General features: G+C 48.2%; 1 protein-coding gene across 1 annotated transcript in view; it reads right to left on the reverse strand.

Annotated features, from left to right (window-relative positions):
* MARCHF6 (membrane associated ring-CH-type finger 6) overlaps positions 1-21,809 on the reverse strand; it is a 1,058,737-nt gene that overhangs the window by 685,180 nt on the left and 351,748 nt on the right. The window contains exon 15 of the mRNA XM_069219690.1: positions 14,251-14,385. Coding sequence (XP_069075791.1) covers positions 14,251-14,385 — 135 coding nt within the window. The remainder of the gene's footprint in view (positions 1-14,250; positions 14,386-21,809) is intronic.

The raw sequence follows: 21,809 nt of genomic DNA on the forward strand, positions 1-21,809 counted from the left end.
AACAACGCATGGACACCCATCACTAAAGCATGCCCACTGCACATACCCAAACACCCCCCTAAACCAGCATAACACAAGCCCCCACACATGAATGCAAGCACTGGGGTACACGCTCACCCACCCCTTGCACACAATGACACACACAGATGCAATAATCATGCTTTTACACCCCTGCAGACAGGAGGGTCCAGACATTTCCACCCCACCCACAGAAGAGGCCCACAGTGATGACAGCAGCTCTGTCCAACTGGATCTAGATGACCAGCCCGGACCATTTTGGGCCTCGGGACAGTCGGTTCCCCTCACACAGGCACAGGCCACCACAGACCTACCCCCTTCTGGTAACACAAGCACAGCACCCACCCAGCGGGCCCATACCTCCGTCCCCAGGACACGTCAATCAGCTGTGTGTCCACCACTACAGGGAACCCAGGATAACCCACCACCCCAACAACAACAGGGACCTGGGGGCAGTGGTAGTGGGCACACGGTCCAGGGGACGGAGGCCCAGGAACACAGGGGAACTGGGAGGGCTGCTGTGCGACAGGGGGCGGACAGGCCAAGGGAACCCACTCTCCACGAGGCCCTCTCCTCCATCATGGGAGCATACCACCACTCCCAGGAGATGATGGCAACGGTCCTGGCCAAGTTTCAGGAGACCCAGCGCATGGAGGAGGAACAGTATTTGGGGTTCAGGGAGGAACTCAGAACCATCAGCTCCGCCCTGGGCACCATCGTAGGGGTGCTGAAGGAAATACTCAACACCAGGAGGGACACTGTGGCACTCCAAGGGACCCCTGACACTAGCATGGACAATGAACTGCCCACTACCTCCGCCGGCACTAGTGGACAGGAGGCACCGCCACAGGACCACCACACCAGCACCCCACCCCCTGCAGATGGAGAACCACCCCGCAAGCGGTCCCTGAGATCCAGGAACAAGACAGAGAATGATGCCAAGACCCCCGCCAAGAAATGAGACCACCCTGATTGTCAACCCACTGTCCCACTTTGTCACCCTGTCCATATTGGAACGGGTGGGGGGGGGGGGGGTACAAAGCCACATGGGTCCCATCAATGGCACCTATGATGTTGGGGATATGTCCAAGGGCATAAAAATCACCTTTCATTGTAGGCAAGTCCTCCACCTGAGGGAACACGGTGTAGCTGTGCATGTGTTTCAGCAGGGCAGACAACACTCTGGACAATACGTTGGAAACCATAGGCTGGGACATCCCTGATGCCATGGGCACAGTTGTTTGAAAAGACCCACTTGCAAGTAAATGGAGAACTGACAGCACCTGCACTTGAGGGGGGATTCCTGTGGGATGGCGGATTGCTGACATCAGGTCTGGCTCCAACTGGGTACACAGTTCCTGGATTGTGGCACGGTCAAACCTGTAGGTGATGATCAAATTTCTTTCCTCCATTGTCGACAGGTCCACCACCGGTCGGTACACCGGAGGATTCCGCCATCTCCTCACATGTCCCAGCGGTCGGTGCCTATGAAGGACAACAGCAACCACAGAGTCAAACAACTCAGAGGTATGTACCCACAGTCTACAGAGAACACGATTCATACACAAAATCTGGCCTGTATGTGTGTTGAGAGTAGGCCTAGGTATGTGTGACGCAGTTGATAATTAGGCCATGTGGGCCCCTGAAATGGCGGCTGCCTGACCTCTAAAGCGGGACAATGGGATGTGCGGTAACTGCGCTGGCACTGTACACCGTTGCGGTAGTCGGTCGAAGACAGCGGCGCAATGCTGCATTGCTTAACATTGGACCCTATGGGTCCCAGGAGCCAATGACGATGTACGCCGGCGGTGATGGTACGCACCGCCGCGGTCGTGACCGCCATTTTCTATCTGTTGAATCACTCGATACCTGATCTTCAACAGGAGAGGACCAACACTGCAAGTGCTGCTGTGACCTTGGTCTGGAAGAGACAATGGCTTGAGTGTCTGGGGAAAGGGCCCCTGCCTTCACATCGGAGGAGTTGGAGAAGCTAGTCGACGGGGTCCTCCTCCAGTACACGCTACTCTACGGTCCTCCAGACCAACAGGTAAGTACACAGGGAGCATGTTGTATGCGCTATGCCTGTGTGGAGAGGGCTGGTTGTAAGAAGGAAGGGGGCAGAGTCCTGCTTGCATGAAAGACAGTGGGTGCATGTGCCACATGGCAAGGGTAGGGATGGGGGCCAATCACTTTGATTGTGACGTTGGTAATGACTTCTCTTCTTCCCCTGTAAATTTCATGTAGGTCAGCGCCCACCAGAAGAAGGATATTTGGCGTGCCATCGGCAAGGAAGTCCGGACACTGGGGGTCCACCACAGACAGAGCACCCACTGCCGGAAGAGATGGGAGGACATTCGCCGCTGGAGCAAGAAGACGGCGGAGGCTCAGCTGGGATGGCCTCCCAACGTGGGAGGGGTGCCCGTCGAACCATGACCCCCAGATGTTCCGGATCCTGTCGGTGGCCTACCCTGAGTTGGATGGGCGCTTGAGGGCATCACAGCAGACACAAGGGGGTGAGTACACTCTCATTCAGCTGACTTTGCGCGCAGTGGAGGGGTCTGGGTGGGGGAGGAGGGTTGTGGATTTCCCTAAGCCAGGGCGAGTTCCATAGGCTAGGCCCCTTCGTAAGGCATGGCCCTGTGGCCCCCCACCCCACCTCTGTAGAGTGCCAAGTACAGCTATTCATGCCCCTGTCTCATCTATGTGTGCAGATGTCATCCATAGCCTTGTAGGCCATTTCCCAGGAATTGCACTGTAGAGCCCAACAGCGCGACGTAGTGCAGGGGGCTGCTGTGTCTGTCTTGTCCGCCAACGGTAGCGGTAAGTCATGCACTCAACTTGTCTTTCTTCTGTCCCCCCCCTTTTTTTGCGGTCTCCCTGTTCTTGTGTGCATTAGCATCATCAGGTGGAGTAGCAGTGGCACCGGAGCACGAGGGAGCTGCATCCCACATGGGCATGGAGGCCCACACTACGGACTCGGAATACACCAGTGGGACGGAGGGCGAGGGGAGCACCACGGCGGTCACAGGATCTGCAACCAGCGACACAGACTCGTCCTCCGATGGGAGCTCCCTTGTGGTGGCGGCAACATCTGTGCCCCCCACTTCAACAGGTACAGCCGCCACCCCCCCCCCCTACCAGCACCGCCCTCCCAGCAGCCCCTCAGCCTTCGCCCGTGCCCGCTCACCCAGGAGGGTGGGCATCTCCTTTGCCCCAGGCACTTCAGGCCCTTCCCCTGTCACCTCTGCTGCCCTCAGTGAGGAGGCCATTGACCACCTCAGGTCCCTCACTGTTGGGCAGTCTACCATTTTGAATGCCATCCAGGGTGTAGAAAGGGAGTTGCAACACACAAATGCATTCCTGGAGGGCATTCATTCTGGTCAGGCTGCCCTTCATCGAACCGTTCAAACTCTGGCTTCAGCACTGATGGCAGCCATTGTCCCGGTGTCTAGCCTCCCCCCTCCAACTTCCTCCACCCAGACCCAATCCCCTGTACCTCTGCCTATCCCAAGCACACCATCAGACCAGCCTGCACACACATCACCACACAAGGGAAGCTCAGGCAAACATAAGCACCACACATCCCACAGGCACTCACGCAAGCATCACACACATACAGACACACCAACATCCACTGCCTCCACTGTGTCCCCCTCCTCGTCGTCTCCCTCTTCCCTCCCAGTCTCGTCTACACTCACACCTGCATGCACTACCACTACAGCCACTAGGTCCCGCACCAGCACACCCCGCTCACGTGCACTCACCACCCCCACTACCATTCACACGTCCCCTGTGTCCTCTCCCAGTGTGTCTGTGACGCCCCCTCCCAAGATACACAAACGCAGCCATACACCCACCCAACAGCCATCCACCTCACTACAGCCTCCAGCGCATGCACCTGCACCCAAATCCACAAAACTTACACCTCCTACAACCACCACCTCTTCCTCCACTCCCGAACCCCCTCCAGCTACCCGTCCCAGTGTCTCCAAACAACTTTTCATGTCCACCCTTAACCTATTTCCCACCACCCCCCGTCCAACTCATAGGTCCCGTACTAGCACCTCAGCCACAAAATCACTGGGACCAGTGGTGCCTGTTGTGACAGGTATGTGGAGTGCACCGGCCACCATGCCAGCCAGTGTAACACAGAGCCAGAGCACAGCCAGCCCCCCCCTTCCTCCCCCCCCTGTCAAGCACCAGAAGTTTGCCAGTGCCCGGCGAGAGAGGGGGAAGACTCCAGCCACCCAAGCCGCTCATAGGGGTACCGGGGGGAGTGTGGACTCAGCTGTGACTCCTCCCAAGGTGGGGAAGGGGCAGAAGAAAGGCGCAAAGTCTGGGAGGAGCAGCACGGCGGAGAAGACCGCCATCATCCCCGCTGGCCAGGAGGCCACCGCCAGCCCCATCGTCGCTGCCCAGGAGGGCCCCGCCAGCCACAGCCCAGCTGCCCAGGAGGGCCCCGCCAGCCACAGCCCAGCTGCCCAGGAGGGCCCCACCAGCCACAGCCCAGCTGCCCAGGAGGGCCCCGCCAGCCACAGCCCAGCTGCCCAGGAGGGCCCCGCCAGCCACAGCCCAGCTGCCCAGGAGGGCCCCGCCAGCCACAGCCCAGCTGGGCAATGAAGGACCGCCAGCCACAGCCCAGCTGGGCAATGAATGACCGCCAACTCAAGCACCGCTGAACAGGGCAAGCACTGCTCAACAGGGCAAGCACCGCTGAACAGGGCAAGCACCGCTGAACAGGGCAAGCACCGCTGAACAGGGCAAGGACGCCAACTCAAGCACCGCTAGCCCATGAGCGGCAGGGGCAGTGACGCAACAGGGACCGTCACGGGGTGAGTGATGCACTCTGGGCACCAGTCCCCCTCCAGAACCAGAGGAGACATGCATCCAATCCGTCTGTCCTGCACAGGATGAAGCACTCTGGGCACCAGTCCCTCTCCAGAACCAGTGGAGACATGCATCCACTCCGTCTGTCCTTAACAGGATGAAGCACTCTGGGCACCAGTCCCCCTCCAGAACCAGTGGAGACATGAATCCACTTGAGAGACTGTGGCTTTGCACTCCCCAGGATAAAGCAGTGGGCAAACCACCCACTGGAGGGACTTGAGAGACTGTGGCTTTGCACTCCCCAGGATGGTACAGTGGGCAAACCACCCACTGTAGAGACTTAAGAGACTGTGGCTTTGCACTCCCCAGGATACATCAATGGGCATGGAGCCCCCTCGTGGATCTTGCGTCGTGCACTCATCCGGCTGAGGCGCCCCCCCCTTCCCTTCCCCCTGAGGTGCCTGTTGTATTTCTATCTGATGCCCCTGCAGTGTTCTCTCCGTCATGTTCGGGTATCTTGTGTGGGCCTCGCCCATGGATTTTGGGCCCAGTGGCCCACGGACTATGAATGGTGTATTACCTGGACTACTATTTGTGGTGTATATTTTGTTAATAGTGTATATATGTATATTTTTGCTTACTCTATTTAGATATTATACAATGGTTACACTCATTTCCTTTTGTCTTTGCATTCTTCCGGGGGGGTTGGGGGTGTTACTGTAATGTTTGGACATGATGTATTAGTGTGTGTGTTGTAGTGGGTGAGGGTGGGGGTGGGGGTGTTGCGTGTGTGTGTCCCTGTTTTTTCCCCTCCCCTATGTCGTAGGTGCAGTACTCACCGTGGTCTTCATCGCCGGCGTTGGTGCTCCTGGTACAGGAGCAGGAAGACTAGAGCAGGAAGAATATGGAGTTCCGGCTCCATGGTGCCCTCCTTCCTCGTGGAGTGTGATGAGGTGAGCATTTTCCCTTCGAATTTCCTGTTTCCGCCGTGTTTTTATCTGCGGTGAATCCGCCCCGGAAAAGGTGGTGGATTGGCCTGTCATAATAGTGTGGGCGGTACATTGTCTTCTACCTGTCTGTTGGCAGTGACCGCCATGCTGTTTGTCTGTACCGCTGTGGCGGTCAGAGTGTTAAAGTGGCTGTCTTTGTTGGCGGTTTCCGCCACGGTCGTAATTTAAAAATGTTTACCGCCGGCCTCTTGGCGGTCTTACCGCCTCTTTAACACCGTCCGCCAGGGTTGTAATGACCACCATAGATAGCCCAAAAAGCTGTAATACCAAGAGCCATTAAATGAGCTGCAGCGTACAATGACACCAACCATGTATCACTTTGTAAGGAAAAATCTAATGCATAAAAATGAATGCAAAGGAATGTTATGCATTTTTAATGTACCCAACAATCTGATTTGTGGGAGAAGGACTATTCATACCACTCCAAATTCAGAATTAGCCATAACGGCAGGCAACCCCAAAGTTTTTTTTAGAAAATGTGTTTTTGTGCACCTACAGTTGGAAGTAAAAAATATAGAGAAATTCAATACTATATTACCAAATGCCCTACCATCCTCGGTCTCCACACTTCCTCAGATAAAAACTGTAGTTTACATGGGTGGGCCTATTGCACAAGACAGCAACGGCCCAAAAATGCTGTCATGTGACAAGAGGAACTTGTACTAAGCTAACATTTTGGCGGTGACTGCTTTCTGCATAAGGCCCCATTGGTCACCCAGCATCCAAAGAGACCAATGAACTGCAGACATTTCTGAAAGCTAGAAATCCAGGAAAGTCTAAGGTTGTGGGCTTATGTGGATCCCAACACCACCTCTTGCGAAGAATACCCTTCAACAATCAAGCAAATGTTAAAAAAATATGATTTCATCACATTTCTGCGGTCAAAAGGTTTGAAAGTTGTACTAAAAGTTATGCCACTTATGTTTCCACACTTCTCAAAGGAGTACTTCAGGAGCATCGGTAGGCCCATGACCTGGGATATGAATGGGGCGTTCATCAGGATATGGAAAAGGAAAAAACTGGCTTTGCAAAGACCACATTGACTTCATTTGGTCATAATTTTGACTTGTTCCTGTTCTACAGGCTCATTCCCTATATATATATATATATATATATATATATATATATATATATATATATATATATATATATATATATATATATATATATATATATATATATGCTACTGCTTTTATGGGTGAAGTTAAAGTATGCTGGTTGATTGGACCTATGCAACTTGCGATAAATTCTAGACCTTTCTGGTACAGAAATGACCAGGGACAAACATTGTAGATATGCAATCACAAACCATCAATCTCAAACTCTGATCATATGGATTCTGTTTTCGAGTGATCATCTCCAGTGTATTATTGTCACTCACCAAGGTGGTGCGTTTTATTCTGACAGTGATTTATGGGTTACCAATTTGGGGGCTCACAAACTAGACCACAACGCAAAGGTCCTATAAATTCAATACTAACGGAAACAAGCATTGGCAAAGCCAATAGCTTTGTCTTGCGTTTTAGGCCGAAGACCAAACAGGCAAAAACAAAACCATTGCTTTCTGTATACAATGAATCTATGAAATAAAGAATATAAAGTGAGATGTAATGTGGCATTTAAGATAGCTCCTTGTGCACTGCAATGGAAGCGCTCCAGAGAAAATGAATAGTACACCAAACTAACAGCAAGATTTGAGAGCAATACTACTCCGGGTAGAGACATCAAGCCAGTAGTAGTAATAAAACAAAAAATAAAAAATAAAAAGGGGGGGGGGGGGGGCTTCTCCTTCTCATGGTTGAAGGTCTGAGGTGACACCCATATGTGATCTCCAAGGGGCTTGATGCTTGGTATGCAAACTGTGAGTAGAGGCCCATGTGTCAGGATGCCCGCTCCAGTAATAGATTATTCACTTCCAAATACTGTCCCTTGGATCTAGGAGATATTTGAAGCTCCCCAGGTTGGCAGATGTGTGGGAAACAGCCCCCATCTTCTTCCCCTTCCTAATGGTGCCCACTCAACAAAAAAAACAAAAAAATATCCTGATCTGGAATTTCAGTTGAACTGTAATCCCTTAGCAGTGATCCTTTTAGGAGGGATGTTGCACAGTCTCCGAAAGACACCTTCTGTGGGACTGTGGTCCTCCCATGGTCCCTGAGCAGGAATCCATATTTGTCTGGAACAGTGGAGAGTATGGGGAGCATTACCATGACCTACAATGTCACTCTTGTGGGATCCAAATCACCCTTTGGATGCCCATAATAGATTTAGGTCAAACAATAACAAATAAAAAGCTACTTACCTTCAGTAACACTCTTTCTAGAGGATAATCTAACTGGAAATTCCTCATCTTGAGAATCTCTCTGACTGGATGTGAAACTCTTGCAATGGCTCCTGCACGCTGGCAGGTGGCACCATCAACCTGCAGTGAGCCTTTTTTCTGCCTCCTGACATAAAACAGAACAACGTGTATGTGTCACCCCCCACACATTGACATCAATTATCTTGTACTCTTTTCCACACCATCAGAAATGGAACATGGCTGACCAGATGGGGTGTATATTGGAAAAGAAGCACAAATTAACCTGGAGCCTTATTACTACTACCGAAAGTCCACTCCACAGAACGTGGAGGCAGGCTAGTGAGGGACCTACAGTTAAAATATCCACTAGAAAAATGCAACCAAGGATAAATTAGGTCACACTTTCGTTCCCACTGCATCAATTCCCTTAGACTCCCTAACCAGAAGGGCTGCTGCAAATGAGTTAAGAATTGCTTTTCAAGTGGAGGCCTGTCCCAAAAGGTTCTCCAGAATGGGTGCTGCATCGAGAACTAGGGGTCAACCTGGTGTCGTCTAACTACTGGAAATTACACCATCAACCACTAGTGTAGAAAATAGTTTCTATCATGCTGCAAAGACTGGATCAAACAGACTCATTAAATGCCAGAGGCAGAAGGTCCAGGCTGTAAAATCTATGTTGGAATGTTTACCTTAGTCACCCCAAGTGGAACAGCAGATCCACCACTTTTCCGGCCCTCTGAACCACCACTGTGAAAGATACTTTCTTTAGTTTGGGGTCACAAAGAGGAATCAAGAACAAATTCTGGGAAGGTATTGAAGCTACTGACATCCTGTAAGGCAAGGTATAGGCCAGCATCAATTAGCATAATGATTGTTTGTGACTTAGTTATGGCATGAACTCTAGCCGAAGAAAGATCTCAATATGAGACCGGAGACAAAAGCAGCACCACTGGTAGCAACACCAATGAAGAAAAGACTGATGAGGTCTGCAGTTTAGAAGATGGAGCTGGAACAGGCTGACTTAGTTCAGGATCACTGTGCCAGGAATGATATGGCACCTACGTTCGAATGGGGGCCTAATCAAGCTCATGGCTCTAGACAGCGGTTCTGAGGGACAACAGATAAAATGAAATATTTGCAGTATGGCCTTTTTGAAGGCCTGAACCTGCAGTAGAGTAACTGATAGCCTGGGAAACTAGGGGCACATCAGCATTAGATCGGAAGTGGAAGGTGAAGATGGCATCAAGTTTCTCAAATGCAGACTGTGGGACCACTTCAAAGAATGGGAGCCCATGAAGCAAAGTGCCTTTTTTACTTTTTCTATGTTTCCTACTTGACTTGCCCCTCAACTTTAACTTTGACTAGATGAGGGAGGGAGATGCAGTGATTCCTCGATCCACTAAGAAAGTGAGGGGGTGCTGGTTGCAGAATCAACATCGTAGAAAGTCCACTGCGGCCTGGCAGAAACCCACTCCCCATTGGACTACCAGCCACCTGTTGATGCAGGCATAGGCCAATCCTTCTTGGGTCAATAACCTTAGTTATGAGGGTTCCTGCGGCTCTCCAACAGCACTCTTAGGCTCAGCAAATTAGGGTGTAACTCTGTGGTCTGGTCTTGGCCCTCGGTGCTGCAAGGCAGTAGTGGTGATGGCCTAGGGACTTTGGACTACCCACTTGCCCCAGCAGGCTTCTTCAGCTGTTGAGTCCCTGTGCTGATGACAGACAGCCAGTCAGCTGGTCCTTGGAGTTCTTTTGGTTTGACTGGGCTCTGGAGACATCTCTCCCTGAGCAGGCCAGCAGGTGTAGTTCTAGTAGATGCAGCCTCTCTTTGCTGGCCCTCGGAGCAGCAGGGCATCCTCTTTCAGTCGTTCTTCCAAATTGGTCAAGATCTGAGGTTTGGGTGCTCCCTTAGTGTTCAGAAAACGCCCTCAAGACAGGATTTAGTTGGTTGTCAACGGGCTAACAAGCTTCCTCCCACATTGTAGGAAGTTGGCTCTGTATGCACTATTTCAAAGTAAGGAATAGTATGCACAGAGTCCAAGGGTTCCCCTTAGTGGTAAGATAGTGGCAAAAAGAGATAATTCTAATGCTCTATTTTGTGGTAGTGTGGTCGAGCAGTAGGCTTATCAAAGGAGTAGTGTTAAGCATTTGTTGTACACACACAAGCAATAAATGAGGAACACGAACTCAGAGACAATTCCAGGCCAATAGGTTTTTGTATAGAAAAATATCTTTTCTTAGTTTATTTTAAGAACCACAGGTTCAAGATTTACATGTAATACTTCAAATGAAAGGTATTGCAGGTAGGTACTTTAGGAACTTTGAATTAGCAAAATAGCATATACAGTTTTCACATAAATCACATATAGCTATTTTAAAACTAGACACAGTGCAATTTTCAACAGTTCCTGGGGGGGAGTAAGAGTTTGTTAGTTTTTGCAGGTAAGTAAACCACCTATGGGGTTCAAGTTTGGGTCCAAGGTAGCCCACCGTTGGGGGTTCAGAGCAACCCCAAAGTTACCACACCAGCAACTCAGGGCAGGTCAGGTGCAGAGGTCAAAGTGGTGCCCAAAACGCATAGGCTTCAATGGAGAAGGGGGTGCCCCGGTTCCAGTCTGCCAGCAGGTAAGTACCCGCGTCTTCGGAGGGCAGACCAGGGGGGTTTTGTAGGGCACCGGGAAGGGGGAGGGGGGGGGGGGGGAGGGGCGGGGTTGGGGGACACACAAGTCCACACAGAAAGTACACCCTCAGCGGCACGGGGGCGGCCAGGTGCAGTGTGCAAACAAGCGTCGGGTTTTCAATAGAAAGCAATGGGAGACCAAGGGGTCTCTTCAGCGATGCAGGCAGGCAAGGGGGGGGGCTCCTCTGGGTAGCCACCACCTGGGCAAGGGAGAGGGCCACCTGGGGGTCGCTCCTGCACTGGAGGTCGGTTCCTTCAGGTCCTGGGGGCTGCGGGTGCAGTGTCCTTACCAGGCGTCGGGTTCCTAGAAGCAGGCAGTCGCGGTCAGGGGGAGCCTCTGGATTCCCTCTGCAGGCGTCGCTGTGGGGGCTCAGGGGGGTCAACTCTGGCTACTCACGGTCTCGCAGTCGCCGGGGAGTCCTCCCTGAAGTGACTGTTCTCTACAAGGCGAGCCGGGGGAGTCGGGTGCAGAGTGCCAAGTCTCACGCTTCCGGCGGGAAACGCGTGTTGTTTCAAAGTTGCTTCTTTGTTGCAAAGTTGCAGTCTTTGGTGAACAGAGCCGCTGTCCTCGGGAGTTCTTGGTCTTTCTAGATGCAGGGCAGTCCTCTGAGGATTCAGAGGTCGCTGGTCCCTGTGGAAAGCGTCGCTGGAGCTGTGTCTTTAGAAGTGGGGAGACAGGCCAGTAGAGCTGGGGCCAAAGCAGTTGGTGTCTCCGTCTTCTCTGCAGGGCTTTTCAGCTTAGCAGTCCTCTTCTTCTTAGGTTGCAGGAATCTGAGTTCCTAGGTTCTGGGTAGCCCCTAAATACTGAATTTAGGGGTGTGTTTAGGTCTGGGGGGGTTAGTAGCCAATGGCTACTAGCCCTGAGGGTGGCTACACCCTCTTTGTGCCTCCTCCCTGAGGGGAGGGGGCACATCCCTAATCCTATTGGGGGAATCCTCCATCTGCAAGATGGAGGATTTCTAAAAGTCAGAGTCACCTCAGCTCAGGACACCTTAGGGGCTGTCCTGACTGGCCAGTGACGACTCCTTGTTTTTCTCATTATCTCTCCTGGACTTGCCGCCAAAAGTGGGGGCTGTGTCCAGAGGGCGGGCATCTCCACTAGCTGGAGTGCCCAGGGGCATTGTAACACGAAGCCTGAGCCTTTGAGGCTCAATGCTAGGTGTTACAGTTCCTGCAGGGGGGAGGTGTGAAGCACCTCCACCCAGAGCAGGCTTTTGTTTCTGTCCTCAGAGAGCACAAAGGCCCTCACCACATGGGGTCAGAAACTCGTCTCTCAGCAGCAGGCTGGCACAGACCAGTCAGTCCTGCACTGAACAATTGGGTAAAATACAGGGGGCATCTCTAAGATGCACTCTGTGTGCATTTTTTAATAAATCCAACACTGGCATCAGTGTGGGTTTATTATTCTGAGAAGTTTGATACCAAACTTCCCAGTATTCAGTGTAGCCATTATGGAGCTGTGGAGTTCGTTTTTGACAGACTCCCAGACCATATACTTTTATGGCTACCCTGCACTTACAATGTCTAAGGTTTTGCTTAGACACTGTAGGGGCATAGTGCTCATGCACCTATGCCCTCAACTGTGGTATAGTGCAGCCTGCCTTAGGGCTGTAAGGCCTGCTAGAGGGGTGACTTACCTATGCCACAAGCAGTGTGAGGTTGGCATGGCACCCTGAGGGGAGTGCCATGTCGACTTAGTCATTTTCTCCCCACCAGCACACACAAGCTGGCAAGCAGTGTCTCTGTGCTGAGTGAGGGGTCCCTAGGGTGGCATAAGACATGCTGCAGCTCTTAGAGACCTTCCCTGGGTGCCAGGGATGTGCCAATTGTGGAGACAATGGTACATTTTAAGTGAAAGAACACTGGTGCTGGGGCCTGGTTAGCAGGGTCCCAGCACACTTCTCAGTCAAGTCAGCATCAGTATCAGGCAAAAAGTGGGGGGTAACTGCAACAGGGAGCCATTTCTTTACACACCTTATGACCACTCCCTGTCGAGTGTGACATCTGGCTATCCCACGATGCACAATCTGCCCACTCGCAAGATTGCAGGTCCCCTCTCTTAGCATACAGACCTCCCTAATTTAGGAATAAACACCCATGGTGAAACTTGTTTAGGAACTGGATTCCCCTTCTCTGACTCCGGTGTCAGCCTGTCTACCTCAAAAATGGGACAGCCCTCAATCCTGGTGCTACACATCTGCCCTTCAAAGGCGGCTTTACCTTGGAAGCCTGCTTTTAGGGCCTAAAACCTAAGTGGCTTCCAGCAGGAGGGAGGTGACACCTCCCAGGCCTGCAAACCCTCATCATTCTCCTTCCAGCGAGTAATTAGCACATCTCTCCAGCTGGCAGAAAGCTGTTGCATGGAGCAGGCTCCATGTGTGCCCAGAAAGGTACAAGAGTTTTAAAGGCAACAAAGTGGCAACTTGGCTAAAGCTGTACGCTACAACAAGTTACATTAATTTCTACTTGAGATACGAGTTGGACTTAATGTAACGAGTTGTTGGATACCTTTGAATGCCTACTTTGGCTGCACTGTTCAGGAGTTAGCACAGCTGAGGTATAAGTGTGTAACCCTGTACTCACCAATTGGATGACGACAACCTTTCCACAGTAAAACTGCAGTTTCTGTGTTTTACTTCCAGGAGATGCAAGGTACATGTCCTGCCTGGGTCATATCTTGCACCCTGCCTCTTGTGCTTGGTAGGCGTACCAGAGGGGTGAGTTGCATATATGTCCAGGGGTAGTAGTGACTTTGCCATTTCATTCAATGTCAGGCTAGCGGTGCACGACTGCCATACCAGTCTGCAGTGGCTGACTGGGAGAGACTTGTTTTTACTAGGGGAACCTCCAGAGTAAAGCAACCAGTGCTTTAGGCCTTGTGACATTCCTCCATCTCACATGCCTTGGGTCTTACAAGTAAGCTATCCATTTCAAATAGGGTACAGACAATTTGACATACACTCCAGGGTCAGGGCACTGGCACTAGATGCAGCCCTCTGGGTACTCTGTTGAAAAACCAGCAGCATGAGTCAAAAAACTTGGAGGTGACCATACAAAAAGAAGCATTTCCTTACTCATACAAAAAGATGTAAGAAAATTGTGACTTTATTCTGTATAAAATATACAACATGAAAAGGAATTCTATATATAATTCATAAATCGACTGCAAAGTTTGTCAACTAAAACACTCAATCATTTTAAAAGGAGATAGTGACAATCCTTTAAGTCTGTTCTAAAAAATTAATTAATTTTGCAAATGCACAGGCACTGCAAAACATCAGAACAGAGAAAGAAATACTGCGATTGGTAGAAAACAGGCACATACAGGCCCAGAAAAGCTGACAGCTTGACACCTATTTACAGCTGTCAACACATTTACATTGGAATATTTAAATACTGCAGATGCCACTTACCTCCCGTAAAAGAAGAATGAACGATGCAAAATAAAATACATAAACCATTCCCACAAGCCAATGGAGAAACATGGTGGTCCCTGGAGCAGACTGAAAGCTTAGTTCTCGATCTTTCAATGTAGCATCAAACATTTCCTGTAAGAAAAATGGCAGTTACTAAAGAGGATATTAGTCTGGTACTAACTTGCTAAATCTAACAATTGATTATACTTCAAGGAATTAGACTGCCAACAGAAAGATGATGAAAAGACTACTCACCTTGCTTTCAGTACGTTTTCAAAAGATTTTTGATATCTTCCTGCAGATCATCAAGCTTTAAAATAGCTGTGGATATTAGACTGGACCCACAAAAAGTTTCAACATAAGCACACCACGACTGTTGGTGAATCCCGCCCACACAGACATAATTTTGAGTTTACTTTGAACCTCTGATATTTCCAATTCCTGTTCTACATAAAGACTGCACAGAAATATTCTTAGATGATTGAGGCAAGATGATTAAAAAGAGAATTCCTCAGAAATGTGTAATTCTAATGGATAATTATTTAACCTGGGGATCAAGTTGCTATCAAAAAGGAAGGCAGAATTCAAGGATGACAGAAGGTTATCAGGAAGGCTGACCTTCAACCCCTCAGCCAAATGTAGCAGAATAAGGCCGAAACCCAGGTGTAGCAGGAATTCGCCACAGACTGCATACCATGTACTGTGAAGCCAAGCCACGCTGCTTAGCAGACATACTTGTGCTTGGCTATGGGTCAATGGCTCTGGGTGCAAGCCATGCACCAGCTACACAAACTTCTGGAAATGCGCAGCTTTGTCAGGGTACAAACTTTGGGCAGGCCATGCCCTAGCCACCTCTGCCACAGAACCAATTATGCCCAGACTCAGCAATGTATTGCCCAGTAGTTCACTTACTGTCTTCAATAATTATTTTCCTGTTTGAAAAATACACCTTTTACAAACTAACTGCTGAAATGAACAAGTTACTTACCTTCAGTAACACTCTCAAGTGGAGACTATCTAGCCACAGATTTCTTACTTTTTGAATATTGCCCAGACATCAACTGGATCCAGAAACGTTTCAATAATACCTCTGTGTGCCAGAAAGTGGCACCTTGAGGCTCCACACAGATGCAGATTGGGAAGGGGCATGTAGGGCCAATATAGGTGCGACTCCTGCGCATTGTCAGTTGTTTTCCAGACTGTTGTTGCCCCCAGATATGGATACCCAAAAGCAAATCAATGAATGAGTTAGTAGATTCCTAGTCTTGGGATCTTATTAATGGGTAGAGTCCAATCACAGGACAAAGAGGATAGGAGGGTCGGTGAGGAATCCGTGGCTAGAGTGTCTACCAGAAGGAGTGTTACCAAAGTAACTTCTGTTGGAGGCATTCTTCTGCAGATTCCTCACCTTTTCAACCGAGTCACCTTTTCAATAGATACCCAAGCAGTAACCACAGAAGACTGGCGGTGAATGGAATAAAACCAGAAAGTCTTGTATAACAGAGCCGGCAAAAAGGCCTTATCATCAGTCTTGGCTTTCCAGAAAATAGTGCTTTGAGAATGTATGGAGGGAGTGCCAAGGGGTTGGTCTAGCAGATGTCTAGGACAGAGACGCCACGTGATGACACAGTGGTAGCAGCTCTAGCCATGTTGGAGTGGGCTTGCAAGACTGCTTCTTTGCCAATGCAGAGCACATCTTAATGAACAGCACAATCCAGTGTGAGATGTTATGTTTCTTTACAGCTTTGCCTTTTTAGCCCCAATGAACCCCACAAAGAGCTGATTGTTCACTCTGTGGTCTTTGGTATAATTGCTGTAGAAACTGAGCAGTCTTCAGGAGTCTAAGCGATATAGTCTCCCCTTCTCCTTAGAGGGATGAGGCAGAGCATAGAACTCCATCAGGGTGATGGTATGACCAACAGCGTCACAACTTTCGGTAGAAAGGAAGTTCTAGTTCACAGAACCAATTTATCAGGGAAGAAGGTGGTGTATGGTGGGGGAACACAGAGCCTGTATCTCACCCGCACAGCACCATGCAGAGGGGATGGCAATCAGGAACACAGTTTTAATGGTGGGAATCCACCAAGGAGAGATGTGAGTGGCTCAAATTGAGTACACATTAAATTAATAAGAATAAGATTGAGGTAGCAATGGGGCATCACAAATAGACAAGGGGGAAAGGTGTTGTAGCCCTTTCAGAAATCACATCACAAGTGGTGATTTAAACAGGAAGGGCTGATCATGCAACCAAGAAGGCCAAGAGGGCTGAAAGATAACCCTTAACCATGCCCAGAGCAAGGCCTTACCGGACACGGGACAAAACAAACAATAAACCACCAGACAGCTTGGCCTTGATGGGGGTCAACCTGCCAAAAGCAGCACCTTACCACAATTTTGTCCCAACGACAGGCGTATGACTTTTATTTATCGAGGGATGCCTTGTTGCCAAGATGACATCAACCACCTTCAGAAGGTGATGTGCGTCGTCGCCGCTGAATCTCCATGAATGAAGGTGGAAGATGTGAAGGCCCCGGTGCAGAACCTTGTCCTGTTGCTGGGACAGCAGATCCTCTGGAAGGGGCAACCATGATCAGAGGACATATGCTCAAGGCCAGCGGTTCTGGATACTAAACTCTCTGTGCCCAATCCGGAGCCACTAGGATGACTTGGGCCTGGTCTGTCCTCGATCTTCTTGAGAACTCGGGCAGGAGCGGTATCAGCTGAAAGGCATACAGGAGTCCCAAATTCCACTTGAGGCGGCATGCTTCTCTGAGCAAGAGATGCCTTGAAAACTGCAATACACAGAAATGCCAACATTGAATATTGCCGAACAGATCTAGCCAAGGTTCTCTCCATTGTAAAGACCTTGCGCCACCTCCAGTTGTAACTGCTTCTCGTGATCTGCTAGGTACAGATGGCTGAGTTTGTCTGCTCTGGCATTCGAACAGCCTGCCAGGTGGTTCATCATCAGGAAAATTCCTTGGCACCCCAGTCACTTCTAGAGACACAAAGACTTCTGGCATAGGGTCCTGACCCCCAACTTGTCCTGTTTGTTCCAGTATCAAATGACAGTGGTATTTTATGTGAGCACCTGAACCATACTCCCTTTGAAGGAAGGTAGGAAGGCTTTCAGCGCAAAGCAGATGGTCCTCCACCGGAGACCAGAGACTTCTGATCCCCACCTCTCCAGGTGGCTGGCCCAGCCCAGAAGTGATGCATTGGTCATCACTATCAACTCTGGGAGGGAATGGATAGGGATCTACTGCTAACTCAATCACTGTCTAAAGCCGCCATTGCAGATCTTTCACTGTCTTTTCCAAAATCTGTATGTGGTTGGAAAGCTCCCCTTGACGTTGGGCCCACTTGGACTTCAGGTATCACTGCAGAGCCCACATGTGCCACATACGCGCTGGAACTTTGGTCGGTGGAGGGGCGGGACCTGAGCCCCTTTAAACTTTGAACGCGCTCCCGCTTCGCAGGACACGTGCGGGCAGCGCCCGTGCCAAGGGCGGGCCCGTCCTTCACCCGTCATCGACAGGAAGAGGCTGGGCTGGGCCCCCCGACATCTCCATTGTTACATTGGGACTAGAGAACGTGTGTTCACCAGGAATTCGTTTAAAGGTACTTGTACTCTGTTAGGGGGGCTCCCTGTCTTAGGATTCATTGTGGCTCCCTGGGGGCAGAATCTATCATCACGCAGGCGCTTATTATCGCACCGCGTTGCCCCGCAGTGCAGGACAAGGGCGGGCCCTTTTGAGGCTGGGCTGGGCTGGGCCACTCCCTTTTCTTGGTTGTAACACAATTCATTAAATAGAGTTAAGATCTGAGGTAAACACGTTGAGGACAGAAGGTACTGTTTTTGTCCTTTCTTCTTTAGGAGGTGTGCGTGAATATTATACAAAATGGGGAAAAGAAAGAACAGTCTTCAAAAGGGGGAGGGTGGGCTGGGCTATTCAGTCCAATCTTCCATTACTAGCTATTTATCCTCTGTAATTGGGGTTATTGAATCTGAATTGGAGCAAGTTGAAGAAAGGATTGGGGCTGTTCAAAAATCTGCCCAGCAGCCTCCACTGGAACCTACTGTTCACATAAGTACTAATCCAAAGGATGGGTCGTTTCCGCTGGCTTAGTCTACCAATATTACATAGTCTGTTCACTGTGATATGCCTCCACAAGATTTAATTAAAACCCCTGTTCTAAGTGTTAATTCATCCTTGGAATGCTCCCAGGCACATTCACCCCCACTGAAGAAGAGGAGAGCGGGTAAAAGGTCCAAGAATATAAAAAAGGTCTTGGGCCCTAAAAAGAGAATTCATACTCCACCGGCAATAAGTGCCAATGAATCAGTTGTTTTGGTTTCAACCAATGAATACACCATGACCAAGGATGCTCCTAGTGATTCCACCGGTACAATAGATTCCATACTTAAATCCTTTTGTGTTACTCTAGAGGAGAAACTTATTACTATGATAACCAAAAGACTTGATTGTTTTTGTAACAATGTGATTAGCACTCTTTCCCAGTCATTTAATTTAGGATTATCAAGTGTGGGAAAAGTACATAGTCATGAAGTGGTAAAAAAAAGAGAATCCATCACCTATATCGTCATCTCAAGGTTCTGGTATACCCTCGGCCAATTCCTTGGTCACTTTTGGTCAAGTTAATATTGTGAATGATTTGCCTCAAGAAAAGTCTAAGGAAGTCTATTCCCTTGGGCTAAATCTTCCCTCATTTAACAAATCCATTAATCACGCAGAATTATTGCATTTACCTCCTGATTGTATTCCGTATGTTTTGGTGTTAACATGCCTCCTTTGGATAGTAACAAAAAAAGAAGATACACAAGCCTTGATTAGGAAGTCTGCTCACTGGCTGAAATCTAAGTTTAAATCTAATTATCATTCAAACAATAAGATCCTTATGGCGCGTAGAGTGAAGCAGGTTGGATACCTAAGAAAAGCGGATGATGGAGACTGTGTTGTAATTAATTTTGCTAATCCCTGTTCAATTGACTATCTTCTGGCTAATTCAGATTATTGTAATAGGTCAGAAAATGGGATTCAAATACATTCACTGTGCCATTTTTATGACCATTCTCTTTTACCACAATGTTCTACTGTTGACCCTAGTAATCACAGTTTGGCCCAAGTTAAGCCATATGTTCTGGTAAATGTCCCCACTAGTAATTGCTTCCTGGCCTTTAATTCTCTTGACCAGAATGATTGACTCATGGTTACCGTAAGCCCGGGATCCAAAAACTTGTCGAGATTAACGGCCGATGATGATCATGATAAATTTATACAGGAAGAAAGTGAGATCTTATTTGATACCTCCCCTTTTATAAATATTGATAAATCGGTGTTATGTCTAGGACCCAAACCGGTCTAAAATAAATAACTTGGATTGGACGAGTTTTATATCATCTATTGATATAATTTGTCTACAGGAAACTTGGTCAAAAGATACGTTCCTTTTGGATGGGTACACAACTTTTTATCAAACGGCATTAATTTCTTCAATGGGAAGGGCACGAGGAGGTCTTTTAGGTCTTGTATCCTTACAACTACCACTATTTAAGGGGTCTTTAATTTGGTCCTCACCTTATTTTTATGATTGTCTTATTATCTATTGGGGGATGTAAAGGTATTTTGATTTTAAATTTCTATAATACTGTCCTGCGTGGTCTCCTTAAGGGAAACCTAGAGGACGTAGTAGACTTTATTGACTCTTCTACCAAATTGCAGGATGAAGATTTAGTTGTTTTATGGGTTGGTGATTTTAATACTCCCCTATGTTGTCAGGAACACTCAGAACTGTGTGCCATCCCAACTGAGGGCAGAGAGTCGTTAACCCATTTTATTCATTCAATTGAAGGAGAAGCTCTGAATTCTTCCCTATGTAATTTTGATCTGGTTCATGTAATGGAGAAAGCAGCATTAGATATTTTAAACATCCCTACTTTTACAAGGAATTCGAAGGGAAGTATTATTGATTTCATTCTTATTGGTTCCCCAGATTATCATTTAATCTGTGATTTTAATATTATTCTTCACTGTGCTAGTGACCACAATCCCTTATATATTAAACTAGACCTAAATATTAATCAGGTCTCTAAGGATAAAGGATCGAGAAGAAATACCACTTTCTGTACAAATATTGGCCTACGTCTGAAATGGGACAAAATAAATCCAACGACATTTAATCAGGAAATTATAAAATCTAGGTTAGATTCTATTAATATCTGTCTGTCCCAGCAGCTAGACCATGATCATATAGTTCAAGAATTTGAACTTTTAAGTAATGTTATTTCACATGCCTTGGTGGCGGATATGCCTCCCTTGGGTTCGGTCGCCCATAGATGGTTTGATTCCACGTGTTCAACTGCCCATAAAAATGTAAAGGAAGCCCTTAAAATAGTTCCTCCTTCTCGTTATTTAATAAGGCCACTTTGGAAAAAAGGAAATTAGAAATAAGGACTAAGGCATTTGAAGAGCTATTGGCTGCTTCCGGACTTGAAGGACACTTCAAAATTTTAGAAGGTGGTAAATCACTCATATTTCTCGGACAGTAACATTAAGGTTGATGATTGTCTTATTGCAGAGGATGTATGGTTGAATCATTTTAGGAAAGTATTTGACCCAGACAATGATATTTTGATTAAGGAGGATAATATTACTAATCAGATTAATATAGACTCTAATATAAATGCCCTAGATATTTTATTTGATCTTCATGAGGTCCTTGGAATCATTAATCGATTAAGGCAAGGGAAGGCTCCTGGCCCTGACGCAGTTCCTGTTGATATCTTTAAATCTATGCCTAATCTTTGGGGCCCCCTAGTCACAAATGTGTTATGAAGCGTCGTTAAAAGCGATATACCCTCCTCATGGAATTTGGCAACTACTATTCCTATATTCAAAAAGGACAACAGACAAGATCCTTCTTGTTATAGACCAATATCTCTGATTGATTCTACGGCCAAGATTCTGGGCAGGGTGATTTTATCTCGCCTGGAGGACTGAGTGACAGAGGCACAGATTTTATCTCCAATTCAATTTGGTTTTAGACCTGGTTTAGGTACAGTTGAGCAAGTATTAAACTTGCATCTTATTCTTAGTAAATACGTAACTGCCAAAAAGGAGTCCATTCATATGGCATTTATTGATTCAACTAGCGCTTTTGATTTAGTGGATAGGGAGAAGCTATGGCAAATTATGGGAACCCTGGGGTGTGATGTGACCCTAGTGGAGCTCATAAAGCGCCTACATACGGATTTAAAGGTGTCAGTTCAGTTTGGCCCATCTGGTCAGAGAACATCCCCCATTTCCTCATTTAGGGGAGTAATACAGGGATGTATTTTAGCCCCTTTTCTTTTTTTGATATGTATAAATGGGCTTTACGATTTTTTGATAAAATATGGGAAGGATGTACCAAAGATGGGCCAGAGATTGCTCCCAGTTTTATTATACGCAGACGATGCCGTACTAATTGACCACACTGCAAACAGCTTACAAGGCCTGTTGGACCTTTTTTTTAAAACTTTATGCTGGATCTTG

The sequence above is a fragment of the Pleurodeles waltl genome, chromosome 2_2, assembly GCF_031143425.1.
Source record: "Pleurodeles waltl isolate 20211129_DDA chromosome 2_2, aPleWal1.hap1.20221129, whole genome shotgun sequence".
NCBI classification, from domain to species: domain Eukaryota; kingdom Metazoa; phylum Chordata; class Amphibia; order Caudata; family Salamandridae; genus Pleurodeles; species Pleurodeles waltl.